The 27,591-nt window shown below is 40.8% G+C and overlaps 1 protein-coding gene across 3 annotated transcripts in view; it reads right to left on the reverse strand.

Moving 5' to 3' along the window:
* Window positions 1–2,908: 2,908 nt before the first annotated feature.
* Window positions 2,909–27,591, reverse strand: part of basp1 (brain abundant, membrane attached signal protein 1) — a 49,136-nt gene continuing 24,453 nt past the window's right edge. Inside the window, exons 1-2 of one of the 3 annotated variants that reach the window (XM_026149376.1) lie at window positions 17,380–17,762; window positions 2,909–7,085 (exon numbers count right to left, since the gene is read on the reverse strand). In XM_026149376.1, coding sequence (XP_026005161.1) covers window positions 6,422–7,069 — 648 coding nt within the window. In that variant the 5' untranslated portion in view covers window positions 7,070–7,085; window positions 17,380–17,762 and the 3' untranslated portion in view covers window positions 2,909–6,421. Of the gene's footprint in view, window positions 7,086–11,351; window positions 11,427–17,379; window positions 17,763–27,591 lie in introns of those variants that run through there. The other 2 variants (XM_026149377.1, XM_026149375.1) reach the window with 2 other exon arrangements.

Consider the following 27,591-nt stretch of genomic DNA (forward strand, 5'->3'; position numbering starts at 1 on the left):
AAAGCCTTTTTTAATCCTGCCATTTGGAGTCAAAGAGGGAATCTTGAACTTGCTTTTTTGTGTGACCAAACTCCGAAAATATTTCATCTAAAACTACAACAAAGACAGAAATCAGAACATTTAGGATTCTGGAATCACAGATTGTGTAAATGATTTAAATGTGAAATCATTTAGACAGTGAATTTTCTCTTTATTGATTGATTACTCTACTAATTTATCAATAAAATGCCTGTGAGCTGGATGAAATAGGTCGATTTTAGGGTTAAGTGTGCACGAACAGAAAAAGCGGGACTCTTGTTAGAGAGCGATGTGCCAGATTTTTGAAAGGTTATTTTTGGCAAATTATGCAAACTTTCCTTTGGATTTTTTTTTTTTTTTGTACGTCTGTAGGCACAGTTTTTATGTCCAGGTGTAATCATTGACCTTTCATTTATTTGTATGCTCTAAAATAACTGAACGTGACAGCTCCCAGGTGTTTCAGGAAGGCTACTGAGTGCTGAGATCTGCTTTAGAAGGACTGAACTGAATGATGAATTGCACTGGACTGTAACATGCACGCGTCTTCAGCATAAGTTGCCATAGTGATCTAGGTTAAAAAAACAGAAAAGCTGCATTAGTGACACTGAAAATTGCTTTGGGCTGCATTCAACCTCAACAGAACCAGCTGTTACGTCCCCGTAGCAGCTTTTTAGAACACACGTCAGTGCTGGTTTACATTTCCTGAAAGGCGCACCATAACGTTGCTCCTTGTTTTTAGATTGAATGTGCCTCGCATTGTGAGGTGCAACAAAGGGACCATAAAACCCTTTATAGAGTTTGTATGATGAGCGTGTTCACTCTGTTTACAAATCCAGAGTTGTGCTTTCGTTGTGAGAAACGGTGAAATGAAAGATCTGACTTCTATTCTTTCTTTCTAAAGGCCAAAACAAAGCATTCAGAATGTTTCACGCAGTCAACAGCTTACATGGTTCACCTGGTCAGTTTTGCCCTCCAGGCCACAAAAGCTGCTTTCACTGCAATCGTTGCTCTAGCTTCTTTTCCTCTTACTCACCCGTTGGGTCATAAAATATCAGTTAACGGGGTTTCAGCACCTAAACTGACATCTTGAAATGAAAACTCGTTTCATGAGTAATATTTTGTCTTTTTATAGACTTTTATTATATTTGACTTCCTGCCTGTGCTGTAGTAAACAGTCTGTTTCATAACAGACTTCAGAGGATGGTGCATCCATCACTGATCAAACCCAAATTTCACACTTCCTTAAAATAATTCTGTTCTCGTCTTACTGTCTAACACTTGGGAAGCTGCACATGCAGTGAGAGCCTTTGCTCAGATTTGCCTGCAATGGGAAAAGGTGATAGAGGCAAGAGGCGAACAGAAGAACTTGTGAAGAACACATGAGTTTCTCTTTGGCAACCTTTTGATACTGATGTCCAACACAAGTGATTATATATAACGATATAAATAATCCTAGAAATAAAAAACTGACCATCAGATTTTAGTGTTTTGTGCAGATGTTGCTCCAGTGCTTTTCTCAGTGTTGCATGCTGAGTTCTCGGTCTGACCCTTGCAGATGCTTTTTGCTATGGAGAGTAGCAACAGTCTGCATTTTTCCATTTCTTATTCTTATTCGCTGCTTTGGATCATTTGTGTATTTAAACATGTGTGGCCTTTTTTACCTTTGTGCATCCCTCTAATGCTTCCTGTAAGGTCCTGTGACAGTTGTTGTGATCAACATGTGGCTTAAGGACAGCAGTCGTTAACCTGACTTAATATGGATTTATTTATAGGCAGGTACACCTCTACAAAGCTTTTAGTGGATATTTTAGCACAGGGGTATCAAACATAAGGACCAGGGACCACAGTTGCCCAGGTGAAGATTCCAATCCAGCCCAAAGGACAGCTTTGGAACATGTGAAGGAGGAGACCTCACCTGTGGCCTTTCATACTACAATAAAGTAATAAACAATTCAATGACAGAGATGGTCCTGCTTTTTTCACTATGTGCTATGGAAATATCAATTTTATAAATCAATAATAAAAATAGAAAATCTTCTGTGAATTAACAAAAATGCTCCAATTACAGGATCGTCTGGCCAATCAGCAATCAGAATTTTCTGTAATTTTACACATTTATTTTTCAGTTTAGGCCCAATGAGTCACTGCTTTTACCTTTACTACAACAGGGTTTCTTTGTAATATAGACATGTTGTTGAACTCAGTCTTCTTTTTCTTATACTGACATGTGTCAGAAAAGAAATGTGTAGTTAAACAGAAATGGTACTTTAATCATCTGAGCTGTACATGGCCCACGATGTAAAATGAGTTGCCTGCCTTAGCACACACCATTTATATATTTTCTGGACTGTGATTTCCTGTTGTGTTCAATAAACATATGAAATCTAAAAAGACTAAAATAGTGCATTACTAATAGTCAGATCGGATTTGTTTACAATTAAGATCAACATGTTATCGCTGTAGAAATCCTGAAATCATTTTGAAGGCTTGAGAAGTTCTAGTGAACGCATGTTTGTGATGCATATAAAGTCTTCAGACTAAACTGATTGTATCACAGAGATACCTGATGTAATTTCCAACCTATGAAACCTAAAGACGTAGAATCAGTGTTACTTTCTAAGCTTGCTTGAGGATAGCTTGAGATAAGTTTAGAATCACTAGATACTCTGTCAGTCGAACAATGAAATATGGCTTAACTGACCTTTTTTTTTTTTATCACATTCACAAATGTACTTTCACTTTTTAATTTCTTCTTCTACAATAGTCCTAACGCTGCATTAAATTGTTTGTTCAAATGCTACTATGTAACAATAACGTATCAGCCTCATTGGCAGGTGTGACTCTGATGTGTCTGGAGTGCATTTGAAAAAAATTGCATTGCACAGAATCCTCAAGTCAATTTAGTACATTTTATTACTGTTCCACCATTTATACAAGTACATATAATTTTGAATGCATCAATTTCCATATCATCTTTTTGTTTGTTTGTCTGAACGTGTGGTGTGGAAGTAGCAGTGATGAAACATGGGATGAAAATATCAACTGTAGTTGCCATGGATGCAGACTGAAAAATTATTATTTTTTCCACTTGACCAAAAAGACAGGACTACAGGTTCACCCAACCACGGACATGCAAGTTACTGAGTCAAGAGAGGAAGAAAAAACTGAGCCATGTGACAAGCGGCGCTCCTCGAGTGTTTGTTTCTGCTACGGTTTGACGAGTGCTGGGAGGAAAACGCTGAACGTCACATGGATGGAACTGAAAAGTGGCAGATGGATGGCTGAGATGACTAAATATATATATACATATACTTACATACATGCAAAGGTGGAAAGACGAATGTTGGTTTGAATAAGCCAAGCACAATTTTGGGTTGCTGGTACCTTACTTGACTGTTTTGTGCAAAAGCATTTAGCTCAATAAAGTCGTACTACTTCGTCCACTGTGTTCATCATGAAGTACAATCTAAAATCTGAGCTTTCTTGTCCTTCACGTTCTTCCTTCCATCTGTCCTGCTGGTTTTCTTTCACTGTCATTTCTTCCTTTTTCATCTCATATGATAATCATCAAAATGTTTCTACTGTAGTATCAATGATAAAAATCCCTCCTTTGTCTTTCCTGGGCCGGTGTATTCTATTTTCACTAGTTTGCACTGAGAGTGCTGCATAACTGCACTGTGCTAAAGACACAAGCAGCATGACGCACATGCACACAGGTTAAGTACAAGACAGAGATTTGGGTTACACTTAACCAGTGCATTTAAAAGTGATGCTATGGGGTCTTTAAACGTCCACATGGGGCAAGTTAGAACTGTCTCAGTATCACCGTAAACCTGCACATGTGTGAATCTGAATGGGCTGGTTTTTGCTGGTTGCTGAGAGTTTAAGGATGCTCAGCTCTGTAAAACGCTGTAATGTCACCTTAACTTTTTTAACCAGGTAATTCATTAGTAGCGGAGGATGGGTGGAGTTAACACCATGCCGAACAACCGCCACGTCCTACTCGCACAAGTGATGAACACGACTGAAAAACCAAGAATGGAGTCAATACCACAACTGCTGCTTTCTAAGCATCCATCTCTGTGCAAGATTACTCCCACTAAAAACCCTTAAAGGTCTCCATACATGCAATTTGAGCCACACTGTGCAATGTGGTTCTAATACACTTGGGCAAGACGTCATATTTGATGCATACTGTTGTTGGCATACCCACTGGATCACGTGCCATTTATGTCTCTTCTACTTTCTTCTATGCTACATCGTCCTCCCCTCGTCCATCGCAACTCAACCTAAGTCTCTCCTTTGCTGGAATCCTAAAGTTTTGCTGTGGAAGTTTAGTCCCAAGCTATTTTTGTTTGCAGGACTCCACTGCCATGACCAAAGATATCATGATCCTTTCAAAGTCTCACACTGTTTACGGTTTTACACCAAAGTGTTTTGGCTTTTAAAAAAAGTTCCTCAAGCGGTGGAAGCTGGGTGTTTTCAAAAGTGTGCTTGGTGTTTACAGTAAAAATAAATTTGGGTGGAGACATCTATCAATATTGCTAGTTTTTAATGTATCAAAGGTGTACTTTAGTACTTTTCCTTCCACCACTGCACAGATGTACATACATGTAACCTATATTTCCAAACAGTAAAGGAAAATGCACGAATGGCGATAATGACTAAATCAGAGGCTCCCTTCCATGTGCAAGGCCTTTCCTTCCAGCCTTAGAAACATGGACCATATTACACTGAATTGGTTGCTGATGGCTCTGATCGTTTGCTGAAATCCTGCCTCCTGCCTGTTCTTCAGTGGTATCAGACTGTTAGTGGTGGAAAGCTACACTGATTCAAAACCCAGTAAATCAGACCTGGGTCAAACAGCATTGTGAGCGCTCTCGCTTAAGGCCTTTTCACTGCTTTGATACCAAAAGGGTGAGGTTTGCTCAACAGGGCAGACTGCTTTAGTGCTGTAAGGTTTGCTCTGGTAGGGCCATTAAACTTGAATATGAAACGGCTCTACTAGTTGGATAGTGTCTTTTTTAACTGTTGAAATTTCCGTGTCAGGAGATTGTATGTGAGCATGTAACAATTTTATTTCAAAGTAAAAGAATCCACTGTTGACTTTTTCAGAAACATATTGTGCTGCTAATACTTGAATCGAAAGTGTGTCTTGCAGTCAGTTTTACACCCTTTTACTTTCGCTAAGGAAATGATTTGTCTTCCAGACAATCACAGGATGTTTGAGTGCCAGTCTTGTCTATTTAGGTTACAAAGGCACAACTGAGCATTCACTAACTGAGCTCTACCCATGAAGGAGCAAACATCACCTTCTTGGTATTTTAAGCAAGTTCAAACAACCTCTAAGATGTGACCGTACTGTCTACTTCACCCAGGTCAGCAAAAGATATGTCTTTTCAAACAAACAAAAAAAACGTATACGATAATTTTTACTCTAATTTGTCTTCAGATTTTGCTCGAGGACGAGAGGCTTGCATTGAACTTTCTAAGAACATTTTAGAGATCTTTTCAGCGAGGCTTTGCAGATTATCTAAGCAATACAAATGTTAAAAAACCCACTTAGTTTACTAACAATATAGCTAAGGGTTTCAGTACAAAATGTAGAAGTTTATCTGAAAAATCCTACAACTGTTTAATGTCTAATGTTGTTTTTTTCTCTGCAAAGCCCACCTTTACCAACCTTGCGAAATGCCTTAGAAAGCCTGAAAATTCCCAGTCCTCACAATGAATCTCCAAGTAAAAGCTCTTCAAAGAAAGTGGGATCTTTTTAGAGAGAAAAATAGGAAGCAACACAACCCGACAATACCACACACAATCACGCACGACCACAACCACGACTCCACAGCACTGAAAAGCTGGAGGTACCAGGCCAGAGCCAAAATCACAATATTCTGACGAGGAGGATGAGAGGAAGAGGGAGAGCCGAAGAGGGGACAGATTCGACTTGAGTCCAGCTGGTAAGGTGTTTTCTTAACCTCTCCCCTTCCCTCCATCAGAACCCCAAAATTTAGACGTCCACAGATCGAATGCAGGAGCCTTCTGTGGGCTGACGTGGGAATCAGGCCAAACTTTGTGGGACTGTATGAGCGAGAGGAATGGCGGATAAATGGCGAGGCGTATGGCCGACATACACTCGTATCAAAGTTCAAATACTACGGCAGAAAAAAAATAGAATAAAACATAACAATAATAATAGCAATAATCATCTGCAGCGGTGGGAAACTTCTCCAGGTGGTTGCTTCAGTCCTCCTCGATCAACAAATCTTCATCATTACAATTATTATTATTATTGTTATTATCATAATATGGGTGGACTAGTAAATTTCTTTCTTTCTTTTTTAATCTTCATCGTTGTTGAGTTAGGTAATTTATTTCTTCATTTCCGAAAAGTGGCTGTCCATTAATCTTGAACTGCTACGGTTTGATCCTTGCTTGGTGCCTCTGTGGCGTTTGCCTCCTTGGGAGGTTCGGCGGCTGGTGTTGAACTAGGAGCAGGGGTGGCCTCCTTTGCTGGGGCGGGAGCTGCCGCTGCCTCTGTAGGCTTGGGGTCGGGGGAGGCAGCGGGGGCCGCTTCGGCTTTGGCTGCTGGTGCCGCAGGGGCCTCAGTCTTTTTGGCGTCGGCCTCATCTTTGCTCTCGGCTGCAGGGGTGGGTGCCGCGGCCTTAGCCTCGGCTTCCTTCGCGGCCGGGGCCGATTCTTTGGCCGGGGCAGGGGCGGCTGGTTTCTCCTCGGCCTTGGCGGGCTCTGCGCTCTTGGGCGCCTCCGTTTTGGGCTCAGCGTTGGCGGCAGGTTTCTCTGCCTCCTTTGCGGCAGGAGCTGCGTTCTTTTCCTCCTCTTTGGGTGCCGCGGCATCAGCTGCTGGCGCCTCCTTGGCTGCCGTGTCATTAGCTATCTCCTTAGCATCACCGGCAGCTGGAGCCCCGTCCTTGTTGTCTTTCGGTGCTTCGCTCTCCTCTGCTGAGGCCCCCTCTGCTTTGGCATCCTTGTCTTTAGCCTTGTCATCGTTTACACTGTACCCCTTCTTCTTTTTGCTGAGCTTGCCTCCCATTTTGTATCACTGGCCTCTGAAAGAGAAGGAAAAAATAAGACTTTTAGTAAAAGTAGATATTATATCACAGAGAATGCATTCAGGTGAAAATGCATTAAAGCTATAGCAAAATGTATTAACAGCATGTCAAACAACCGCTATGGCATTCTGTCTGAGACGTATGTGTGTTGTGTTGGAGAGATATCGCCTTAAGTTAAAACTAGGCTGGGTTGCACTTTCATGTAATACCATGTTAAAGCACTAGGAGGTGCAACGAGTCACATTTCCCAGAAATCCAAAATCATCCGCACCAAGTTTTATTCAGGCTAGTCTTAGCTCAATGTTTGTGCACTAACAGAAACCACAGAACTGCAAATGGAAGAAGCATGGATCTGGATCATATTAGTGAGAGGTGTGAATGGGCGGGAACCCTAACCCTGTAGTGTTGGAAGGCATATAATCAAAGACCTGGAAGGGAAATATGAGGTGTGTAGATGCATTGATTGACCAGCCAAAGACCGGAAGTTAGATCAGATTCACATTTACTTTTTAATTAGAGTTTTTATTTTTAGCATTGAAATTTCAAATATTTAAATTTTCTGAAACTATATTTGTTTGGCATGTGGCTAAAATGCAATCTAACCTGAGTCCCAAGAGATTTGCCAGAATCGGGTGGACATTGAGAGGTTATGAGCTAATCTTCATAAGCTATTGGCCACTGAAAGGTTGTTGTTTTGTTGCACCATCAGTCTTCACTTCTTATTTGAGACAAAAAGTGCAAAATCTGGACCGTGTAATGTGTATGCAGAAGCCACGCATTTCTGGAAAACCAGCTCTCAAATTACATTTTTAATGCATTCTTTCAGCATGACCCACATGCCCCCCAGAGAGAAGCACAGCATGATATTTTCATTTTCCACATATTACAACAGAGAAAAAACTAGATGAAGTAATAGTCATCGGAATAATTGATGTTCACTGTAAGAAAAATGCAGAAGCCTTTAAACTACAAGTCCAAAAAAGAGACCTCGCTCATGTATTCCATCATCCTGGACAACACAGAATAGGCACATCTAGTTTTTCAGCTTTCAGATCAGGAACATCTAATTATAAGTGTACAAAAGAGCTTTCAAAGCTCAGATGCCAGCAGTAATCAGAATCAGAATCAGAATCAGAATACTTTATTGATCCCTGGGGGAAATTATTTTTTGTTACAGTGCTCCATTTTAAACCAGTAAGAGGAAATTCAAATAAGTTACTGAGACAACACTCAAATCAAACCGTCTCTTAAGTTCCTCAAATGGCTGCCGAACATGGCTAATTAAATTCTTATCTTGGTTGATGGGAAAGACTATTTTTGCAGAGAAGTAGACATAAAAAAGATCTGTGTTTGACTGGGTAAAATAATAGTTGCTGTTTTAGTGTGCAGAATGAGATTTCTGGGGTTAAATCTTCTCAGTGCAGAGATTAGTATCCTATGGGTAGTGATAAAGCGAGAGAATCGATACCAAGTATGAGTTTCTGTAATTCTGATTAACACGAATTAGCCATACAAGTTCTGCAGTTTGTCTCCCACCTGACTGAAATGTTTTCAGTCTTTAGAATGACCAATTAGTTCATTAGCCTCATATCACCAGTAGGCACACTCCTCAACCTTCTAGCCGCCTGAGTAAGATGTTATCATCCTAGTGGCTCCATGTTGTAGTGATTAATGCATGCACCTTACTCATGGCAGACAGATCCCTGGTTTAAGACCAGGGAGAGACACAAACCCAGCCTCAGGGGGTCACGAGACAGTATGCTCCTGGTGCTGATCCCAAGACCGGAGTAATGGAAAGGTTGTGTTGGGAAGGGCAGCCAGTGACAAATCAGACAAGTTAATCTGTCCCCTGTGCTGACTTCGGAAATAAGTGATCAGCTAAAAGTTAACTCTTTGTAGGATAAAATAGTTTTGAAACATCCTCAATACCTGGAGAAGAAGCTGTCATCTTTTCTTAAACCCAACCAACCCAACCAACCCAAAACCCGATGCAAGATACTGGATGTCAAACCTAATGCAACACAAGCTAAATCCAACAGATGAGCCTTGAGAAAACTATGAACACTGCCTCATATTACAGCTCCTGCATATGAATCAAATGATCACAGCCTCAAAAGAAGGTCACCAACTACTGGTGCAGCACTTTTTTGCCCGATAACAATTCATAATGCGAATACAATATTGGTTGATAATGTATGAAATGGGTTATCTGTCCTTGATCATGTATCTCATGAAAATTAATGATAATAGAATAATAAATAGCACCTGGTAGAGAATTTCTTTCCTTATTTTCTGTCATATATCTCATCCCAACAGTGGATTAATTTGAAAACATGGTCAAAACTTCAATGTAATCCTTTTTAATAAAGCCTGACCCCCTGCCACCTTTAAGATGAATCTTTGGGGCAACAAAACTGGCTGATGAACGTTTTCATACCCAGCATTTCTACATTCAAGTTATTCATGAATAAATGAAAATCTCAAATTGTACTGCAGGAAATTCTATCATCAGGATGGAATATTTCCTTGAAATACTCAACCAGGATGTGAAGCACACAGGGAATCTATAAAAAAGGCTGGTTTGGAGCGCTGTAAATCACCAGTCACTAAGCAGGCAGAGAAATGTGTGTGTGCAGGCTCAGTACACACCCCCACCCCCATAGACACACACACCTGCAGATTCCTGGCTCAGTCTTTCAGTTGAAGATTTTTTTCACGAGTGTCACCATCTGCCTGCTTCATAGGGGAGAGGACTTCAATGCCACAATGAATCAAGCTTATTAGGAGCAAAGGATCAAAGATGGAAGCGTGTCGGATAAGATCCCTCTACGCCGATGATTAAAATAGAGAAAAAGAAAGTCGTAATTTTATTAAGCTATTCTTCTTAAAGCAGTTTGAATTCATCAGTGTATGTGAAATATGCAATTCAGCTGCCTTACCAACAAGGTAACGGATAAAGATCACCATCTTAGAAACTTAAATCAAGAGGCTACGTTACGTTACGTGTGCAGACGTTTGCGTTGCCTTTTGAGTTTTACCTCCAGCAGAATGTTTTTGAATTGGCTGAGCAATAAAAAAAACCCCAAATAATTATTTTCTTTTTAAATGATAAAAAAAACTGCCCTCTGTTACTGAATGTCTCAAATGGGGCCATGTTGACGGACCGACTTCACAAGACCTTTTTATTATTCCTCAGTTATGTGGTTAACGCCAAGGCGTCCTCTTTGTGCTGCCACTTGTAAAAGTGTGAAATCTGTCAAAACGGCTCTGAACGCAGACGTGACCTTTTCCTCCCAAACAAACCCGACCACTGAGAGACTCTGCCGGCTACTCACAAATTTGCCCTGCGAACGGGCCGAGCTGACGGTGAATCCACTCAAAATGCTAATCGCCTTGTCGCCACTGACTAAATTACTCCACTATTCACGCAATGTTCCTGCGGGCGTCCAACAGTTGGCATCTGCCAGGGCCAACGTTCCTGCCGCAGCTTTATACGACCCACAATGCAAGTCTCTCTGCCGCATCACATCATTTGACTCCCGGCTTGTGCTGCCAGTACAATGACTCATGATCATCAGGCAAACAATGGCTATTCACACGAAAGGCACGCTTTCTCACTGCTGGGCGTGTGGTTTTAGTATTTGAAGAGCTGGGGCAGGGCTGAGACAACCAGGAGAAAAGGCCCCCAGCTGACAAAAGACTTAATTTAACCTGCACACTGCAGTCACAGAAGCACAAAAGCAAGTGTGAATGGTCCGTTATGACCTTCCAACATGGCTTTGTGTGGACAATAACATCAGTGCTTAGGAAAGGTGGCCACTTCTATCTTAGTGGCTTGAATGGAAGTAAAAAATGAGCAACTAGAAGGCAGAGAGCAAAGGTCCAAAAAACACTGGACAAACTTCCAAGCCACACATAAAAAGAGAATCCTTTGTTATTTTTATCAGTTCATCTTTACGCCGATTCCTTGACCTTTTATTTCACACTCTGCAAGGATTTGGAATCAAGTATCTCAATCCACTTAGACACACTTTCATTGTTACGGTTGTAAGAAGCTAATCTTCTAACTGTGGAAATCCCTGATCTCATCACTGTGAAATCGCTTCTTGTGCTCTGACCAGGGTTGATCTGCATTTCCAAATTTCATAACTGTGTTTCGAGATGAGAGAGACTTCACTGGCTTAACTGAAAATGTGTTTAATAGGTGAAACTTTAACCTTTGCGACAGACTAAAAACGCGACAGAGAAGTGAAGGGTACTCACTACATCTGGGGACTCCTACAGTCGCTCAACAAATTGCCATCATTGGATTCTTTTATCTTTGCCCAACAGGAGTCATCCCAGGACTCTGAATAATCTGATGATCCTTCATGACCAAGAGTGGGGAGTTAAAAACTCATTTTTAACAGGAAGAAGCCTCATGCAGGGGACGGCCATATGCCGCAGATGGTTGGGTGAGGGGAAAGGGAAGAGTGTAATTTTACTCTTAAGTTACTGGAATTGTTCAGTCTTCGCCACTGTACATTTGCTTCCAGAAGATGCTGACAAACAGCAAAAAAAGGCTTTCAAGCTCAGCTAAAGTCAAATTAAAGACGCTATTGAAATCCCATAAAAGAACACTGAGCAGTCAGCATGTTTAAAAAGCAGCCCGTAGAGACCTCAGCAAACGTCGATGCATCTTTCTAAGGTCCATTTATTCTTCCTGAGACTGCACACACCCAAGATTAACACACCTGCGCGTTTCTTCTTCTACTATTCCCCACTGTGTTCAGCAGTTGCCTCCTTTAGCCACAGACTTTCCAATCCCTCAGCCTCTCGATCTGCTGAGTTAACAATACCCACGATTGATTACAGCAGCGGCGCACGGCGAAAAAGCATTTAAAGATTATTAAGTGACGATCATGTCCATGTCTGGCGAGTCAAAAAGGCGGAAGAGAGGTTTAGGATGAGCAGAAGTCCCTGAAGGAGCAGATGGCTGAGCTTCTCCAGCTCTCACCATCTCTGGCGAGTCATCTGTCACGCCCACACATCGACACCACTGCTCAGCTCTGCTCCACTTTTCTCCACATCTTTGCTCCTTTATGCTTCAGCTACAGTCTCCACATAATGCCACCTGGATCAGACATGTATAAAATGCGGCAGTTCTAAAGAGATACTGTATTCCTCTCTACTAAATATCTGAAGTCCCTCTTTTGTCCCTCCGGTCCAGCAGATGGCGGTCTCCAGGAGGTCCCAGGGTCTCCGTGAATCCGCGCCCTGAGAGCAGCAGTGAACCTGCCGGCCTGGCAGGTTCTGCGTTCCTGCCATCCAAGATGACACGTTAAAGGTTAAAGCTGTCACTGTCCGACGCCCTGTCCTGCTCGGACGCTCACTCTGCTGGGAAATCAGCTTGACAGCAGAAAACAGGAAGAACTGCAGGAGCACTAATGGCAGTTTGGTGTTTTTAACCTTTATTAAAGTGAAGAAAATGAACTTTTTTGTGCAGGATGAAGGACAAAAATGGCTAAGGTACAAAAAAAGTACAGTAGTCCCCATTAAATAGATTCCACTAATTCCCCTCATGTTATGAACTTGTTTCCTTGTATTCCTTCTATTTTTTATCCCTTACATTTCATTAAAAGTTCAAAGAATTCTGACAATTTCTGTTTTACATTAGTCAATTTTTGCTTTGTGATTCATTAAATGTCTTATTTATTAATTTGTTTATTATTTAATTTTTCTCCTCTGCAGTTTATTTGTAGTTCTGGCCCTCTACAGAATATTTTATTCAGTTTTCTTTTAAATTGTATGTACACTGAAGCTAATCAGATGATGCAAAAAAAAAAATCCTATAAATTAGATACCGTATGTGACACAAAAGGAAAAAAAAACTGACTCTAAGGAGAAAAATGCATTGTAGTGATTGCATCACTTGCTGTTTTTCCAGTGAAACTGACATTGAGGACACAGTTCTGGTTTCACAGGACACACTGACAGAGATAGCATCCTCTCCCTGAGGACAATAACAGCAGCTTCTCGTCCTATGTCACACTGACCTCCATTTTAAAACAGTTCTGCGCCATCAGACTGAACAGATCTACGAGTATGCAACAAGCTGCTGCAGCTATCTAATTCAGCCGGACTGCTGTGGATTTAGACTCTGTTGCTGCTCGTTCAGTCAGACTTTTATTCCCGCCCATGCTACTTTTTTTGTGCCGACAGAAACCTTCTGTAGGGGGTCAAGGGTCGTAATTTTTACTATAATTTGTCACTGGTCCAACAAATGCCCAACAACAGTTTGAGAAATGGGTGGTTTAGGTGAAGTATCGGCCATGTGTGTTCATGAATAAATTTTACACGAATGTAACACTATAATTCACAACACAGGCCTGAGCACTGCCTCCCGCTGCCATCCAGCTTGCTGATTTAAAATGACTGATTCACCAATCTGCAGCAGGAGAGTGCAGGAGGCTGAGCGGACAGGCAGAAAAACTGGAGCAGAAAATTTGGCCCAATCACACACACAGACACAAATAAATGAAAAAAAAGCTCTCTGCGCTGAGATGGAAGAAAGAGAAGGGAGCGGAGGATGCTGGGAGTGCACAGTCAGAGGAGCCTGAGTCGAGGTATTCAAGTGGCTGACAGATGGGAGTCCATGACGAGGGTTTTAAGAGACAAAATTTTCACATTGCACCGATACGATTTTCCCACAGCACTGGGCTATTTTAAAAGCTCAGTACCCCAGATCTTGACGAGCACTTCCACATTCGAGTTAAAGATGTTGCAAAAGTATGTTCTCCCTTCACTCCCACCACACGCTCTGCTCTTTTATTTCAGCCTGAATGGACTGAATTTGCACAACGTGTGTCAAAGCTACAGCAGGACCAGCGGCTACGGCTATTTTTGTCCAACAGTAAACACTTTTCATTTTACTGTAGCTTCCAGCTGTGTGGTTATTTTCATGTGTCTGAGGCAAAATTAAAAAATAATGTTCAAAGGTGCTACATATAGAGAATATATATGAAATATAAGATGTGTTTATTCTAAGTTCTACGAAACTAGTCAAGTTAGCTTCGGTACACTGCTTAATGAAATATTTTTCTATATGAAGACATTAAACAATTAATTGTTTAATAGAACAGATAGAAGGACAACAGCACTCATACAAGGTACACGTTGGACTCTCCAACAACACCGTAAAGTGCATGACAGTAAAAAGTGCAATTTGATAGTCCTTTACAAAAGTGACCATGCACACTCATTTATGAGGAAAGCAGTGCTTGAATGTCTGATGAGCAAGTATTTTAAAACTGCATTCTTTCTAATGGCCAACAGAGGGTACGACTTGTGGTTGTATAAGTCTATACAGTCTCCTTTGTTCTGTGACCTCAGTAAATACTTTCCTAATGGATTTATGGGCTCAACCTGTACTATATAGCCAACATAAAGTTCACGTTGTAAACTACAGTCCTGATTGTATTACAATAAAACAGTTCTAAGGATTTCAAACACCTAGATCACACTCTGAAAAACTTAGGACCAATTAGTGACATCTTTGTTTAAACAATCTATGAAAAGAACTACAGATACAGTAAAATAGTCAAAGAAAAGTACAAGTCATAACCAAGGTCATCCTAGCACACTAAGACTAAAGTAATACAAGGTCTACTGAAGTTTTTGGTTAAATGAAAGTCAAAGTTAAACTAGAGTTGAGATAAAACTAACTAATAGAAACAATTTTGCTTTAATTTCTTTAAAAAAAACTTGTGTAAGAACTTTCAAGCATATATACACCTGTATGCTGATGATACTGTCATTAATACTCATGCTCACTTCGTACATGCCTTGGACATGAGATACACTGTAGCAGGTGACTTTGGGTGAAAGTCTTTATTCTGTAATAAATGTATTTAAGACAGACATGTATCTTATGTCTTATGAAATTGTCATTCATGCATTTGTTTCATCTCGTCTGGACTATTGTAATTTTTTGTTTACTTGTTTATGTAAAGCCTCTTTGGAGCGTCTGCAAGTTGTTCAGAACGCTGCTGCAAAGCTTCTGACCAAGTCCTCCAAGTTTTCCCACGTCACACCCCTGCTGATTCAGCTACACTGGCTCCCCGTTAAATTCAGGATCCAGTTTAAGGTTTTGACCTTGACTTTCAGGGCCCTGCATGGACAAGCACCAACGTATATAAGTGAACTTTTGCATCCATACATTCCCAGCAGGTCCCTGAGGTCATGTGACCAGGGCTTGCTTGCTGTCCAGCACACGAGGCTGAAAACAAAAGGCGACAAAGCTTTTGGAACTGTGGCCCCCAGATTGTGGAACTCTCTCCCTTTGAGCCTGAGATCTGTGGACTCAGTGGTCGCTTTTAAAAAACAGCTAAAAACCCATCTTTTTAAACTTGCTTTTAGTTGATTTTTATTTTTAGGTTTTAGCTTCTGTGAAGCACTTTGTGATTTTTATCTTGAAAGGTGCTATATAAATAAAGTTTTACTTACTTATAATTCCAAATTAAAACGATAACTGCAAAACCCAATTAAAGTTTACTAAAAGAGGAATTACTGCTTATTCTAACTTCTGTAATTGAGCCACTGTTTATTTTGTCAGCAGAGAGTGGATCATTTTGGGTTTTAAACTGAGGCAGGATCCGATCTAAACAAAGTCGTCACTTTGTTCTGGAGAGCAGTTTAATTACCCAGAGTACACACAAACTGCCCACTGCTTATTCTGGCCTCAGGCTGAAGACACGCACACAAACATGTGCATTGAAACAAATGATAAACACACATGCGCAGGCATGAATAAACACACACTCACATTCAGTCCTGTTTAGACAATCAATCCTCAAATTGACAGAGCTTGAGAAAACTCCTGGGCTGGAAATGGTTATTGATCAGTGCAGCGGGACCACAGAGGGCCGCTGTGTGTTCAGCTGCTGCTTATGAGTCAGAGGACGCACTCAGCAGAGATTAAAGCCAGCGAGACGCTTTGAGACGCTTCTTACCGAGACGTTTAATACTGAATACAAAATCCATCCCGACGCTTTGTTGGCTGCGGAGGAAAGCAACGGCAGACAAAACAAAACAGAACTGAAAGCGATTATGTCCATCTCTGTGGATTAAGTGGCATTTTGCTCTGCTAAATCCTCTCCTCCTCAGATGTTCACATGACCTCCATGTCTGCAAAAGCTGGCGCAAGTTTGTGTGGAAGGGAAGCGACTCGTCACAAATTCTCTGCTTGTCACGTTCCTGCACATTTCAAACATTTGGATTCGAATGATGACCTTGGAAATAGTCAGATGTTATTTTTCATGAATCTACGAATGAAAATTATTCTTTTCAAAATGCATGACTGAATGTGTTCACAACACTGTGCTGAGTCTCAGAGATCTTTGTATTGAACTGGAAAGATTTGAGAACCTTGATGATCCGACAATCCCCTATGAGGAAGCACCTAGCAGCAGTGGGGAGGAAGACTCCCTTTTAGTAGGAAGAGATCTCTGGCAAAACAAACTTCAGAGAGCCATGGGAGAGAGGCTGGAAGGGGTGTCAGACCTATAAAAAACCCGGCTAACTGTTTTGTAATTTGTTTTACAAAAGTGACCCTGTCTTAACTGGTGCATCGATTACAGTATCAACCATACGAGCTGTATTTTTGGTCATTCCCTTGTGATTTACTCCTCTGTAGAAATAAAAAGGGAGCCCGGGAGAGATAAAAGAAAAACTGCAGCTTCATTTGCTGCTGATGGAAAGAAATATCAGAAGCAGCAAATAAAATAAAGCCTGCAGGCTTGTCTTATGAGCACAATTATTTCCCTGTTTCTGTTTTTGATTTCTCTTCTCATTTCATTCTAAGAAACTATAATACAGACTTGTCCTTTCTGCATGCACCGACCTGTAATAATTTTGTCATTCCATCCTGATTTACTGTGCAACGTGGCAAAGCCCCTGGCCTTGTTTCTCCTGTGAAACATTGAAAAGATTTTACTGCTGTGTGACACATCCAGGTCAGCCTCTCAGGCTCTGTTAAGTGATGAAACAGGTGCTCACAAAGTTTCAGCGGCTCCAGCAAATTACCCACAGCTCTCTGCAATACATACATTTACCAAGACAGCTGATGTAACCACAATTTCTGTTTAGTCACTTCCTGTTTTATTTTGGAACCCAAGTGCTTGATTGCATTTGACCTTTTAATTCTTCTGCTGTTTTTCAAAGTTTGCCGTTCCATTTCATTCACCAACTGTCAGCGGTGACCCAATCAACCTCCCCCCCAGATATACTCTCCCCATTTCCCCTTGTCACTTACCAGATTGTCTGGTGTCCCTCAGAGTCAAGCTTTCAATTAACTGCCAAGTTTGCAGCCTTTTCTCCCCTCTGTTTGGAAAGTGTTACTTTCCATGAGTTTCTAGTCAACGCTCCCTGAGAACGACCTTTTGTCTTTTTCTGGACTTCGCTCTTTCCCCAACGCTTGTCTGTACATTGACTGATAACCTGTAGGCCATTTGATTAAAGGTTTGGTTTGAATGAAAGGCTTTAGTGGCATTTAACCAAAAGCTCATGAATAATTCTGGCATTTTTTTGTTAGCCTCATACCTTTCTGATTTTTTGAATCGGTACACTCCTGCAAGATCACTGAGGTCTGTGGATCAAGTGCTCCGAGCTGTCCCGAGGCCCAGATTAAAGCACAGAGGAGACCAGGCCTTTGCTGTGACTGCTCCTAAACTGGAGAACAAACTGCCCCTTCCCATCAGGACCCCCCCAATATTAAATATTTCACATCTTTAATTCTCACAGCTTTTCTTTGATTTTGGCTAAATTACAAACTGGTCAGGAGAGTTGATTCAAATGAAATCTTGACATAAGTACCTTAAAAAAAATGTCATTTATTGTTTTTCTAACAAATTCCAGTTCAGTAAATCTATGTTCTTGGATGTGCTTTACAAAGACATCATGCTGCGTTGCAGATAAAAGAATGATTCCCACTCTTGTCCTCAAAGAGAGGAATGCAGCTAATTAATTTAACTGTGTTACTCTCTGTTAGCAGATACTTGAAGCCACGGTGTTGGAACTGGCATAGGTTATGTCAGTGTGTCCCGTAATGTGGAAACTCCATCTTTTCTAGCAGTGAGTGAGGCACAGCTTGTTGTTTGTGTCTCATCATCATCTGATTTCCCTTCGTACCCGCTTTGACCTGACTTTGATCATTTGTAAAGTTGTTGCTTTTACACTTTTCACCTCTGTCAGACGCACTGCTCTCAGAAATGATTTGTGTTGCAGTACTGCCACAGGGGGCGGCCAAAATGACTCAGACACAGCTGTTGATTATAGAGTAGAAAAACAAGTCATATCGCTGCAAGAGTATGACAGGAATATTTTACAAAAATCTGTCAAGCTATCAAAAACACCAGTAGCCCCAAAAGTCTACTGGTGTGAATGACAACAAATGTTCTGTTTTTTTTTGTTTATAATGTGCAGAAAGATAAAACTACTTAAGGCGACAAAGCAGAAATGTACTGTCATAGCCTCTAGTCTGAAGATGTTATGAGGTTATTGAGTGCATAACGGCACATGAACACAGCACTGCACCTGGTTACTGAGGCTACTTGTAAAAAGAGTCAGTTCCACCAACCCTGCGGTGAGTATGACTGATTGGATTTGTCAGACGCCTTCGCTGCCTTGGCCACTTGCTCTGTTTTCACAGACAGATAAGAGACTTGAGGAGATCCAAGGACGAAAGACAGCGGCTCGTCACTGAACCCCAAGGCGTGTTTGATATTTACATGATCTCAAATCCACCACCTCAGCAGCCAGACACAGACAGTTATGTCTGACCGGTCTGCCTCAGAGGAGCTCTGCCTGAGTCATTCTCAGCCACACTCAGGACTTCAGTGATTTCTGTATGAATACAAATGACTGTCTTTCCTATTTGGAATTCATTCTGGAGAAATTCATTCATGTGATGGCATTCAAACCAAATGCTGACAATACTAAAGAGCCTCAGGTGGATCAGCCTGTGAGCTGTGATGTCCACAGGGACGTGCTTCAGTCTGCAGCCCGGTGAGGAACTGAGTGAAAAGCATGAACCGACTGCCCCCCGCATGGTCTCTGGGACACAACATGAATTAAGTCTAACTGTCACAACTTGTTGTTGACAAGCTATACTGTTAACATAAAGAGAAAGCACGGAGAATCCTTCATCTGACCAACCTTACATGAGTCCAATCATTACTCCAGTTTCATCCCTGGACATCAAATACCGATGTTTTGTCAGACGAGGTCACCTTTTGCTTTTATCTGATCTATCCGAAACATTTAAAATGATATTTCAAATATTTCTGGAGTTAATTTTCTCCACATCAAATGTTTAACTTCAGGAGTTTAACTTCATATGTTGCTTATCCTTACTTTTACAGCTGAAGACTTGGGCCATTTTAAACCTGTTGACGTGTAAGAAAGTCAAATCAAAGCTCCTAAAGACATGATTGTTGAGTACATAAGACCTGAACGAATGACCGGATTGCTCTTGTGAGGTAGCCGCAGCATCACATCGAGGACACGTTCTCATCCCAAGGCGCCAGATGTTGATGGTGTAGAAGAAATACATACCAGAAAGATTTTGGGACGATATTAAACGCCAAAAGATGACAATCGTCGTTTTAATTCCAAAGAACTCTTAATTTGAAGTCTGGAAGTTTCACATTTTATGACCACATCAATGAGTTTGTTGGGTGTTCACCTTCAGTCACTGGTTAGGTTTAGAGATCAAAGAAAGCTTGATGTGTAAACAAAGAGTTTCAGGCTAAGATATAGATGGATGCCAAAGGAAATGAGGATTACTTAGTGAGTTTAAATGTGACACCAATGGTTTCTTTAGGAGTTAGAAGGGACACAATGGCACAAATGCCAAAGAACACCTTTCCGGGTCCAGCTACTTTAACAAACTGGCACTGTGGGAGGAAAGTCTATAATGACCCTCTGTATGTACTGTTCAGTCAGCTCAGCTGCTATAAAGAACCTTACAGTGTGTGTCAATATAAGTCTTGACACTTTCACAAGAAAAACATGTTTGGGATGAGTTTTTACAGAATGTGCATCGATTTAACTTTCCTGCCTTGTTCAAACATCATAACATGCTAAATGGGACTTCAATGATTTAGCAGCGTGGAGAACTATGGGGGCCTACAGGAACAAAGGCGTCTTCAATACACCCTCAGAAATCCACACACAGCAAGTAGAAATATCTTTGGAGATCCTTGTGGATTGCATGAATACCGCCACTCAAACCACTATTGAACTTGAAGCACTCAACACAATCCCGATAGCTGACAAGTAGGGTGCAGTTTCAAAGGTTGTGTGGAACCATAATCAGTCTGGAAAATGTATGTATAACATTCAACCTTTGGTCTCCGGCTTTTGAGTCCAAGTTAAGAGCTCACATGTGAGACTTTAGCTCCATTAGCTCACAGCTGATCCAGATAGTGTTGACTGCAAGTAGGAGATAGTTAGTATGTGTAACGGGAGGTTTTGGAAAGTTTATCCTGAACATAGCATAAAGAAATCACTCAAGGTTGCAGATTTTCCAATAAAAATTGTCAAAGTCATTTCATACAAAGTCTGGATCTTCTCAAAAGGTTAAATGCACTTGTTCTGCTTTTGCTTGTTCTCTGTCATATACATACTGCTACGATGCTTGATACCCATATTAAAAATGACCGAAGTGTATATAAGAGTCATGCAAAACAACTCTAGCAGAATCCAACAATAAAAATATGGATATAGCAATAAGTATAATGAATCACCTTCAGGTGACAGTTTCAAAATGAACAGCTTTATCTTCAGCTTATTTATAGAAGTCATATATAGCGGATATTCACAGTTACAAAAGTGAAACGAATAATCATCACACTTCGGAATGACTCAGTAGGTTTTGGCTTCAGAATAGTCCGAGCAACACGAGAATCTAATGAATGCACTGCCCCTACTATATCTCAAACAGTGGTGGAGCATACTCCAACTCCACTATCTTTACTGAAGCTGGAAAGGGTAGTCCTTCTCCTGGAGATCAGCTGTGAGCCTGAGGGCTACAATAAGCTATCAGAGGTGGAGAACTTGGTTCACTCCGGCTGCAGAGCGCAGCAAGCTCCTCTGTTCCTAGCTGCTGTCTAAGATGGTGGCGCCGAAGTTCATCCAGTTTATAAGAGGCAGCTCTTTGTGTCACAAATAAATATTTGCAAAGGAGAAATGGCAGACATGTCATATAACTGTGAACACTTACACCCCCTTTCTTCTACCATCTCCCTTCTACCACTACAAGCAGAAATCAGTTTTAAATCTGTGGGAAACAAAGTGGACTGACTTTATTGGAGCAAGCAGAAATACAGTATAAAACCACGACAGACTTAAATCATTCAAAACATTTCTGAATCTGTTGCAAGAGAACAAAACTGATCAGGAACTGAGTAAAATGGCTGCAGAGGGAAATGGTGAATTTTATTGGGAATAAAACTGCAGTGCAAGGCTGTCAGAAATGCAAGCGATAACTGTACTCCAGGTCAAACCTAGTGAGCGTACAGGGAGGGATTACAAACACAGGAGTAGGCATGAAACAGCTCCCAATCCAGGGCTTGCTTTAGACTCTGCTCTCAGATGTTGGTCTTTCTTAGCATCTGAAAAGACCTTTTGCAACAATTTTTGGCAGACATGTCCGAGGAAGACATCCTTGAATCGGGTTTTTATGGTCGTGGTACCATGAAACACAATAATATTTCAGTTAGCACCGACAAGCAACCACTTAAACTTGCACCAGTTAAATTAGATCCTTTTTTAATGATAAGATATCCGAGGACAGAAAGGAAAAAAAAAAAACTTTTTCACTACAAGCTGAAAAGTGTTGACTTTTAAACACGAGCTGTGCTTGATGGTTTTGTCATTGTTTACCTTCACCTGCGCTAAGTACAACATATTGTAAAGATAAGACACAGGAGAGCTGACAAACATGCATTTCAAAAGCAAATATGCAGCTTATCTATATAGGCTGAAGGCTTGGTTTCAATGGCAAACACGTCAGAGTTAATGCAAGTGCCTCTTTATCGTCCACAAATATGTAGGCGAGTGATGGCACATTTCCAAAATTTCCATATTTAGTTCTTGCAGCTCATTCAGTATTAAACCTATTTGACAAAGGTTTTTAGAAACTTTGTATTTTCCCTCCACAGATATCACGAAGTCTCTTACTTTTCTTATATTTGCTCTTTCTGCATCAGCCAGAAATTTTGTCCACAATAAATAAGCAATATTCATGGGAGGCGCAATAAGAAGTATTAAAATAAAAGCCCATAATTCCAACACATAGCATAAACATCTGCTGTTTAACAAAAACCTCATCCTAGCAATCGTTAGTTTAAGGAACTGCAGGTAAAAAACACCAAAGTTAGAGCTGGGATAGATGTGGCTGATGGTTAAATGCTTATTACCAATAAACTTGATGAATAATTCATTAAATTATCTTCAATTCAAAGTGCTTTAAATTATACAGTCACTGAAGATGCTTTATATTGAAAGCAAAGCACCCTACAACATAAGACAACCTAAATGGTCAGATGACCCTCTGTGAGGAAGGGTGTTTCTGATGGTGGGGAGGAAGATCTCCCTTTTAACAGGAAGTCTTCTTCTAATGGTTGTCTCTTGCAAAAAACAACAGTTAAACAGCAGGTGGGTGGAGTTCTGTACTCACAACCAGTATGACTGAGATGACCATATTGAGGATATTGACTCTCTGACATGTGACAGAGCCAAATGTAGAAAGAAATGTACAAACTAATTATTTACAGGCATCTGTTCAATATATCTATGTGACAGAAAATGAATAAAAGAAGTTCCTTTTACAACATATTTTTCAAACCTAGACCTCAAGATAACATCTTACGTCCAACCCAAGTTTCAGTTCATTCTTTTAATTAATGAATTAAGTTTTAAAAACCTGAACCACCATTATAGAACAGAAATTGTCTCCACCCATGCAAAACAACAGTGTCAGCAAAACTAACAACAAGAAAACATACTGGCAAGCGCCAGTGCTACCCTTCAGACTCCTAACAGACATACAGATGATTTCAATTTAGAAATCAAAATTCATAAAGACCTTTGTGTGTGTGTGTGTGTGTGTGTGTGTATGTGTGTCTGTGTATGTGATAAAGACCTTAAGTGACTTAAGGAATTGCAGCTTTAGTGCTTGGGAGGGAAATCAGAAGGTCAGAGTGGACAGATTTCAACTTTCAACCTGGTTTCTTATGGCCATGCAGACATAATTTGACATCATTTGTGTTTGGGCCTGTATCTAACCAGACTTGAATGTATAGCAGCTTCAAATCAAAACATTTAACGTTTGCAATTACCAGAACTTGAGACATTTTATGTCTGGTCCATAGAGAATTAAAAGTTTTTCAGAGGACTTCATCAACTCCTGTTGCTTATATTTCCATAGACTTGCCAAAATGTAACCTGACTGTAAATATGCTGTGATGAACTGTACTCACTGAACTGCATGAACATTAAAAGTCTCCTTATTAACCAGCACAGCTGTCGAGATGATTAAACAACATGTCAAGTTTTACTCTTTAACATGCATGGCTGTTTCCAAGCATCTCAGAGGGCTTTAAATGCGACCTTGTACATTCTCATTATGTTAGTGTTACATGGTTTTTTATTCTGAATGGCAAAACTCATTTCACCACCGTGTAATTCTAATATTTGTGCGTAAATCTGCGTGTGTGCAGGTGATTTGTCGAACTCTGCACACACACATACACACACAGAGTGCTGAAAAATGTGTGTGTACTGTTTACAAGTGCATTTACATATATTTATGAGCAGTACCAGCAGCTCATTGCAGATGTGGATAGAAAGACTGCAGTGCAACCAGAACATAACTGCAGTTTATTGGCAGGAAATCAGACTGCTGTATTTCCTCCGACAGGGAATGGATCCAATTTCAACACACACACACACACACACACACACACACACACACACACACACACACACACACACACACACACACACACACACACACACACACACACACACACAGCCATTCGTCGGCATGAAGGTTGCCATAGAGAAAACAACAACCTGCAGCATAAAATGATTAACGTTAGATATTCATGAGGAATTCCCAACAGTCAAATCATAAATACACGTAACCACGACAGTTAAAAATAAGTTTTTATTTTAAAACCAAAGCCAAGCCGCCTCCTTCTTCTTTTTTTAACATTTTAAATTCTTGTTAGAATATTTTTGTTATCCACCCACACGTGTCCTCTCTACACTGATGACACTTACTGGCTCTATATTCCTTTTCTAGTTTTTCACTATCAGTTTCAACATTTACCCTACAACACGTTCTGGACTGTATGCAAAAATACAGAAAAATGACACCTATTGTGTTGACGCTTCTGGGTGTTTCTTATATGGATTGCCACAGCACGTTATGTGCCTCCACATCGCCCTAACTCTAGCATGTTTTTCTGCCACACTGTCCTCCTTCAGCACATCCATGAACCTCCTCTGAGGTCGCTCTTTCCTCCTGTTCAGCAGCTCCATCTTCAACATCCTTTGTCTAATATATCCACTATCCCTCTATCTAACTTAAACCAAATCAATGCTAAAGTTGAGTGTTTAGTCCAGGGGTGTCCAACTCCAATCCTCGAGAGCCGGCATCCTGCAGGTTTTAGATCTCACCCTCGGTCAATACACCTGAATCAAATGATTAGTTCATTATCAGGCCTCTGGAGAAATTCGAGGCATGTTGAGGAGGTCATTTAGCATTTAAATCAGCTGTGTTGGATGAAGGACACATCTAAAACCTAAAGGACACCGGCTCTTGAGGCCTGGAGTTGGCCACCCATGGTTTAGTCCCACAAATATCAGAACCGTATATCAAAGATGTAAGTGGCAATCAAGATATTACTCAGCACTGTTCGCAGAAGTAATCATATTTGGTAGAGGGGGTGGACTGTTATCAGCTAATGCTAGCTGGCTTGGTTAGCAATCTGCATTTATAGACTTGCTGTGCAAAACTCGCAGACACACAAACCTCATTTTTCTCCTCTTATAAATTAGTGCATTAACTACAGAGGACATAGAGGATTCCAATTAGCAAATTTATATAGAAATTAATTTCATATTGTTGTCATAAAGTGAGCTATAGAGACCACTGAAGGTGGCTGTAAATATGTTTATTTGTAATTGCATGCTAGATTTAAATTTTGTGCCCTATTTGTATTTTCCTGTGCGTTGCCAACCTGTCACAGTCCACCAGAAAATTCAATTCAATTCAATTCAATTCAATTTTATTTATATAGCGCCAAATCACAACATAAGTCGCCTCAAGGCGCTTCATAGATACAGAGAAAAACCCAACAATCATATGACCCCCTATGAGCAAGCACTTTGGCGACAGTGGGAAGGAAAAACTCCCTTTTAACAGGAAGAAACCTCCAGCAGAACCAGGCTCAGGGAGGGGCGGGGCCATCTGCTGCGACCGGTTGGGGTGAGAGAAGGAAGACGGGATAAAGACATGCTGTGGAAGAGAGACAGAGATTAATAACAGATATGATTCAATGCAGAGAGGTCTGTTAATACATAGTGAGTGAGAAAGGTGACTGGAAAGGAAAAACTCAGTGCATCATGGGAATCCCCGGCAGCCTACGTCTATTGCAGCATAACTAAGGGAGGATTCAGGGTCACCTGGTCCAGCCCTAACTATATGCTTTAGCAAAAAGGAAAGTTTGAAGCCTAATCTTGAAAGTAGAGATAGTGTCTGTCTCCTGAATCCAAACTGGAAGCTGGTTCCACAGAAGAGGGGCCTGAAAACTGAAGGCTCTGCCTCCCATTCTACTTTTAAATACTCTAGGAACAACAAGTAGGCCTGCAGAGCGAGAGCGAAGTGCTCTAATAGGGTGATATGGTACTACAAGGTCATTAAGATAAGATGGGGCCTGATTATTTCAGACCTTGTATGTGAGGAGCAGGATTTTGAATTCAATTCTGGATTTAAATGATGCTAACACACTGAATATGAGTGAGAGCCCGAGCCAGCCTAATGCATTGCTTTCCAGAATTGCGGTGTGCTCCAGCCACAACATCTGCATGTAAACAGAGTATCCCCGAGACGCCTGTTAAAATTTAAATACGACTTCACAGTTTAGCTATGGCTATTGTAACCATTTACTTTTCGATGCAGACAGGTTTAATTTGAGGCAATAAGGGGCTGCTGTTTGGCAGGCATCCATTTCCTGGGTGGCCTGATGGAAAAGCTGCTTATGCCAAAACCATAAACATAATAAATACTGTACAAACAAAGAAAAATTAAACTGAAAGGTTTCCAAGAAATTAAGATCAGATGCCAATCCGTTCACACATAAGGAGAACAGTGGTGCACGAACAGCTGATGTTTGGGGCATGTGTGGTTCTTGTAGTGCTAATCTGTTACTGGCTTTGTTTTAAATGTATTTTTAAATGACATTTTAATGTAAAACGCCATTATAACTTGTCAACACAATTCAGTCACAGGATATTTGTTCCCACCCTGTTTAAACAGAATAAATTACGCTTGACTTTTCATGGGAAAATGAGATCTAATACAAGTGATTTAATAACCAATCTCAAAACAACCATGATGACTAAGGATTTTAAATCCCAGATTTCAGCAGCGTGCTGCAAACTGGGAGGCCTGCTGGGTCCAAGATGGCCCTCATTTAACCTAAGCATCAGAGATTTCTTTTTTATTATATATTATTTAGACAGAAAAACAAGTTTTTAAATCATCTAATGCATCTCATTAAATAAGAACAGCTCAAAAGAGTCAGAAATACAAAGATGTGAAAAAAGGGAAACCAGAACTTCCTCTTTTCTAAAGCAGCTGTAAGTTGTTGAGGTGATTACTTGTGGTAACTGATATTTCAGCCAGCTCTAACACGCAAAACAACAACAACTATGTGTTTGGGTGCACTGACACAAACTGTCCTGCATCTTTATCGGCACGACTTTTTTGCAGTAGGACGCAGGGATTGTGTCTGCAGCCCTGTGCTGTTGTGTCTTCAGTGAGGATGCATCGTCATGGAAACCAAGAAAATGGAGCTTTGAAACAAGTGGGTTAAAATACAACAGCTGTTAGAGATGAACCCAAACTGTTCACCAGGACCTGACTGTGACAGTACTGCATACATAAATATATGGAAAGTTTCAGGGATTCAGAAACTCTATTAGTGTGACAGAGTGTGAGTCTGCACAAGGCCACAGCACTGACGCATGTGCTGAGACACACACACACGCGCTGTAGCAGCACAACTTATATGTGCGTAGATAAACAACACTCAGTGTTTATTAATGAGCTTTGTGGATGTTATGGCTGAGAAATATGTGACTTCTGACCAGCCCGCAGCTTTTCTAACACACACACACACACACACACACACACACACACACACACACACACACACACACACACACACACACA

Source organism: Astatotilapia calliptera, chromosome 18 (assembly GCF_900246225.1).
Source record: "Astatotilapia calliptera chromosome 18, fAstCal1.2, whole genome shotgun sequence".
NCBI classification, from domain to species: Eukaryota; Metazoa; Chordata; class Actinopteri; order Cichliformes; family Cichlidae; genus Astatotilapia; species Astatotilapia calliptera.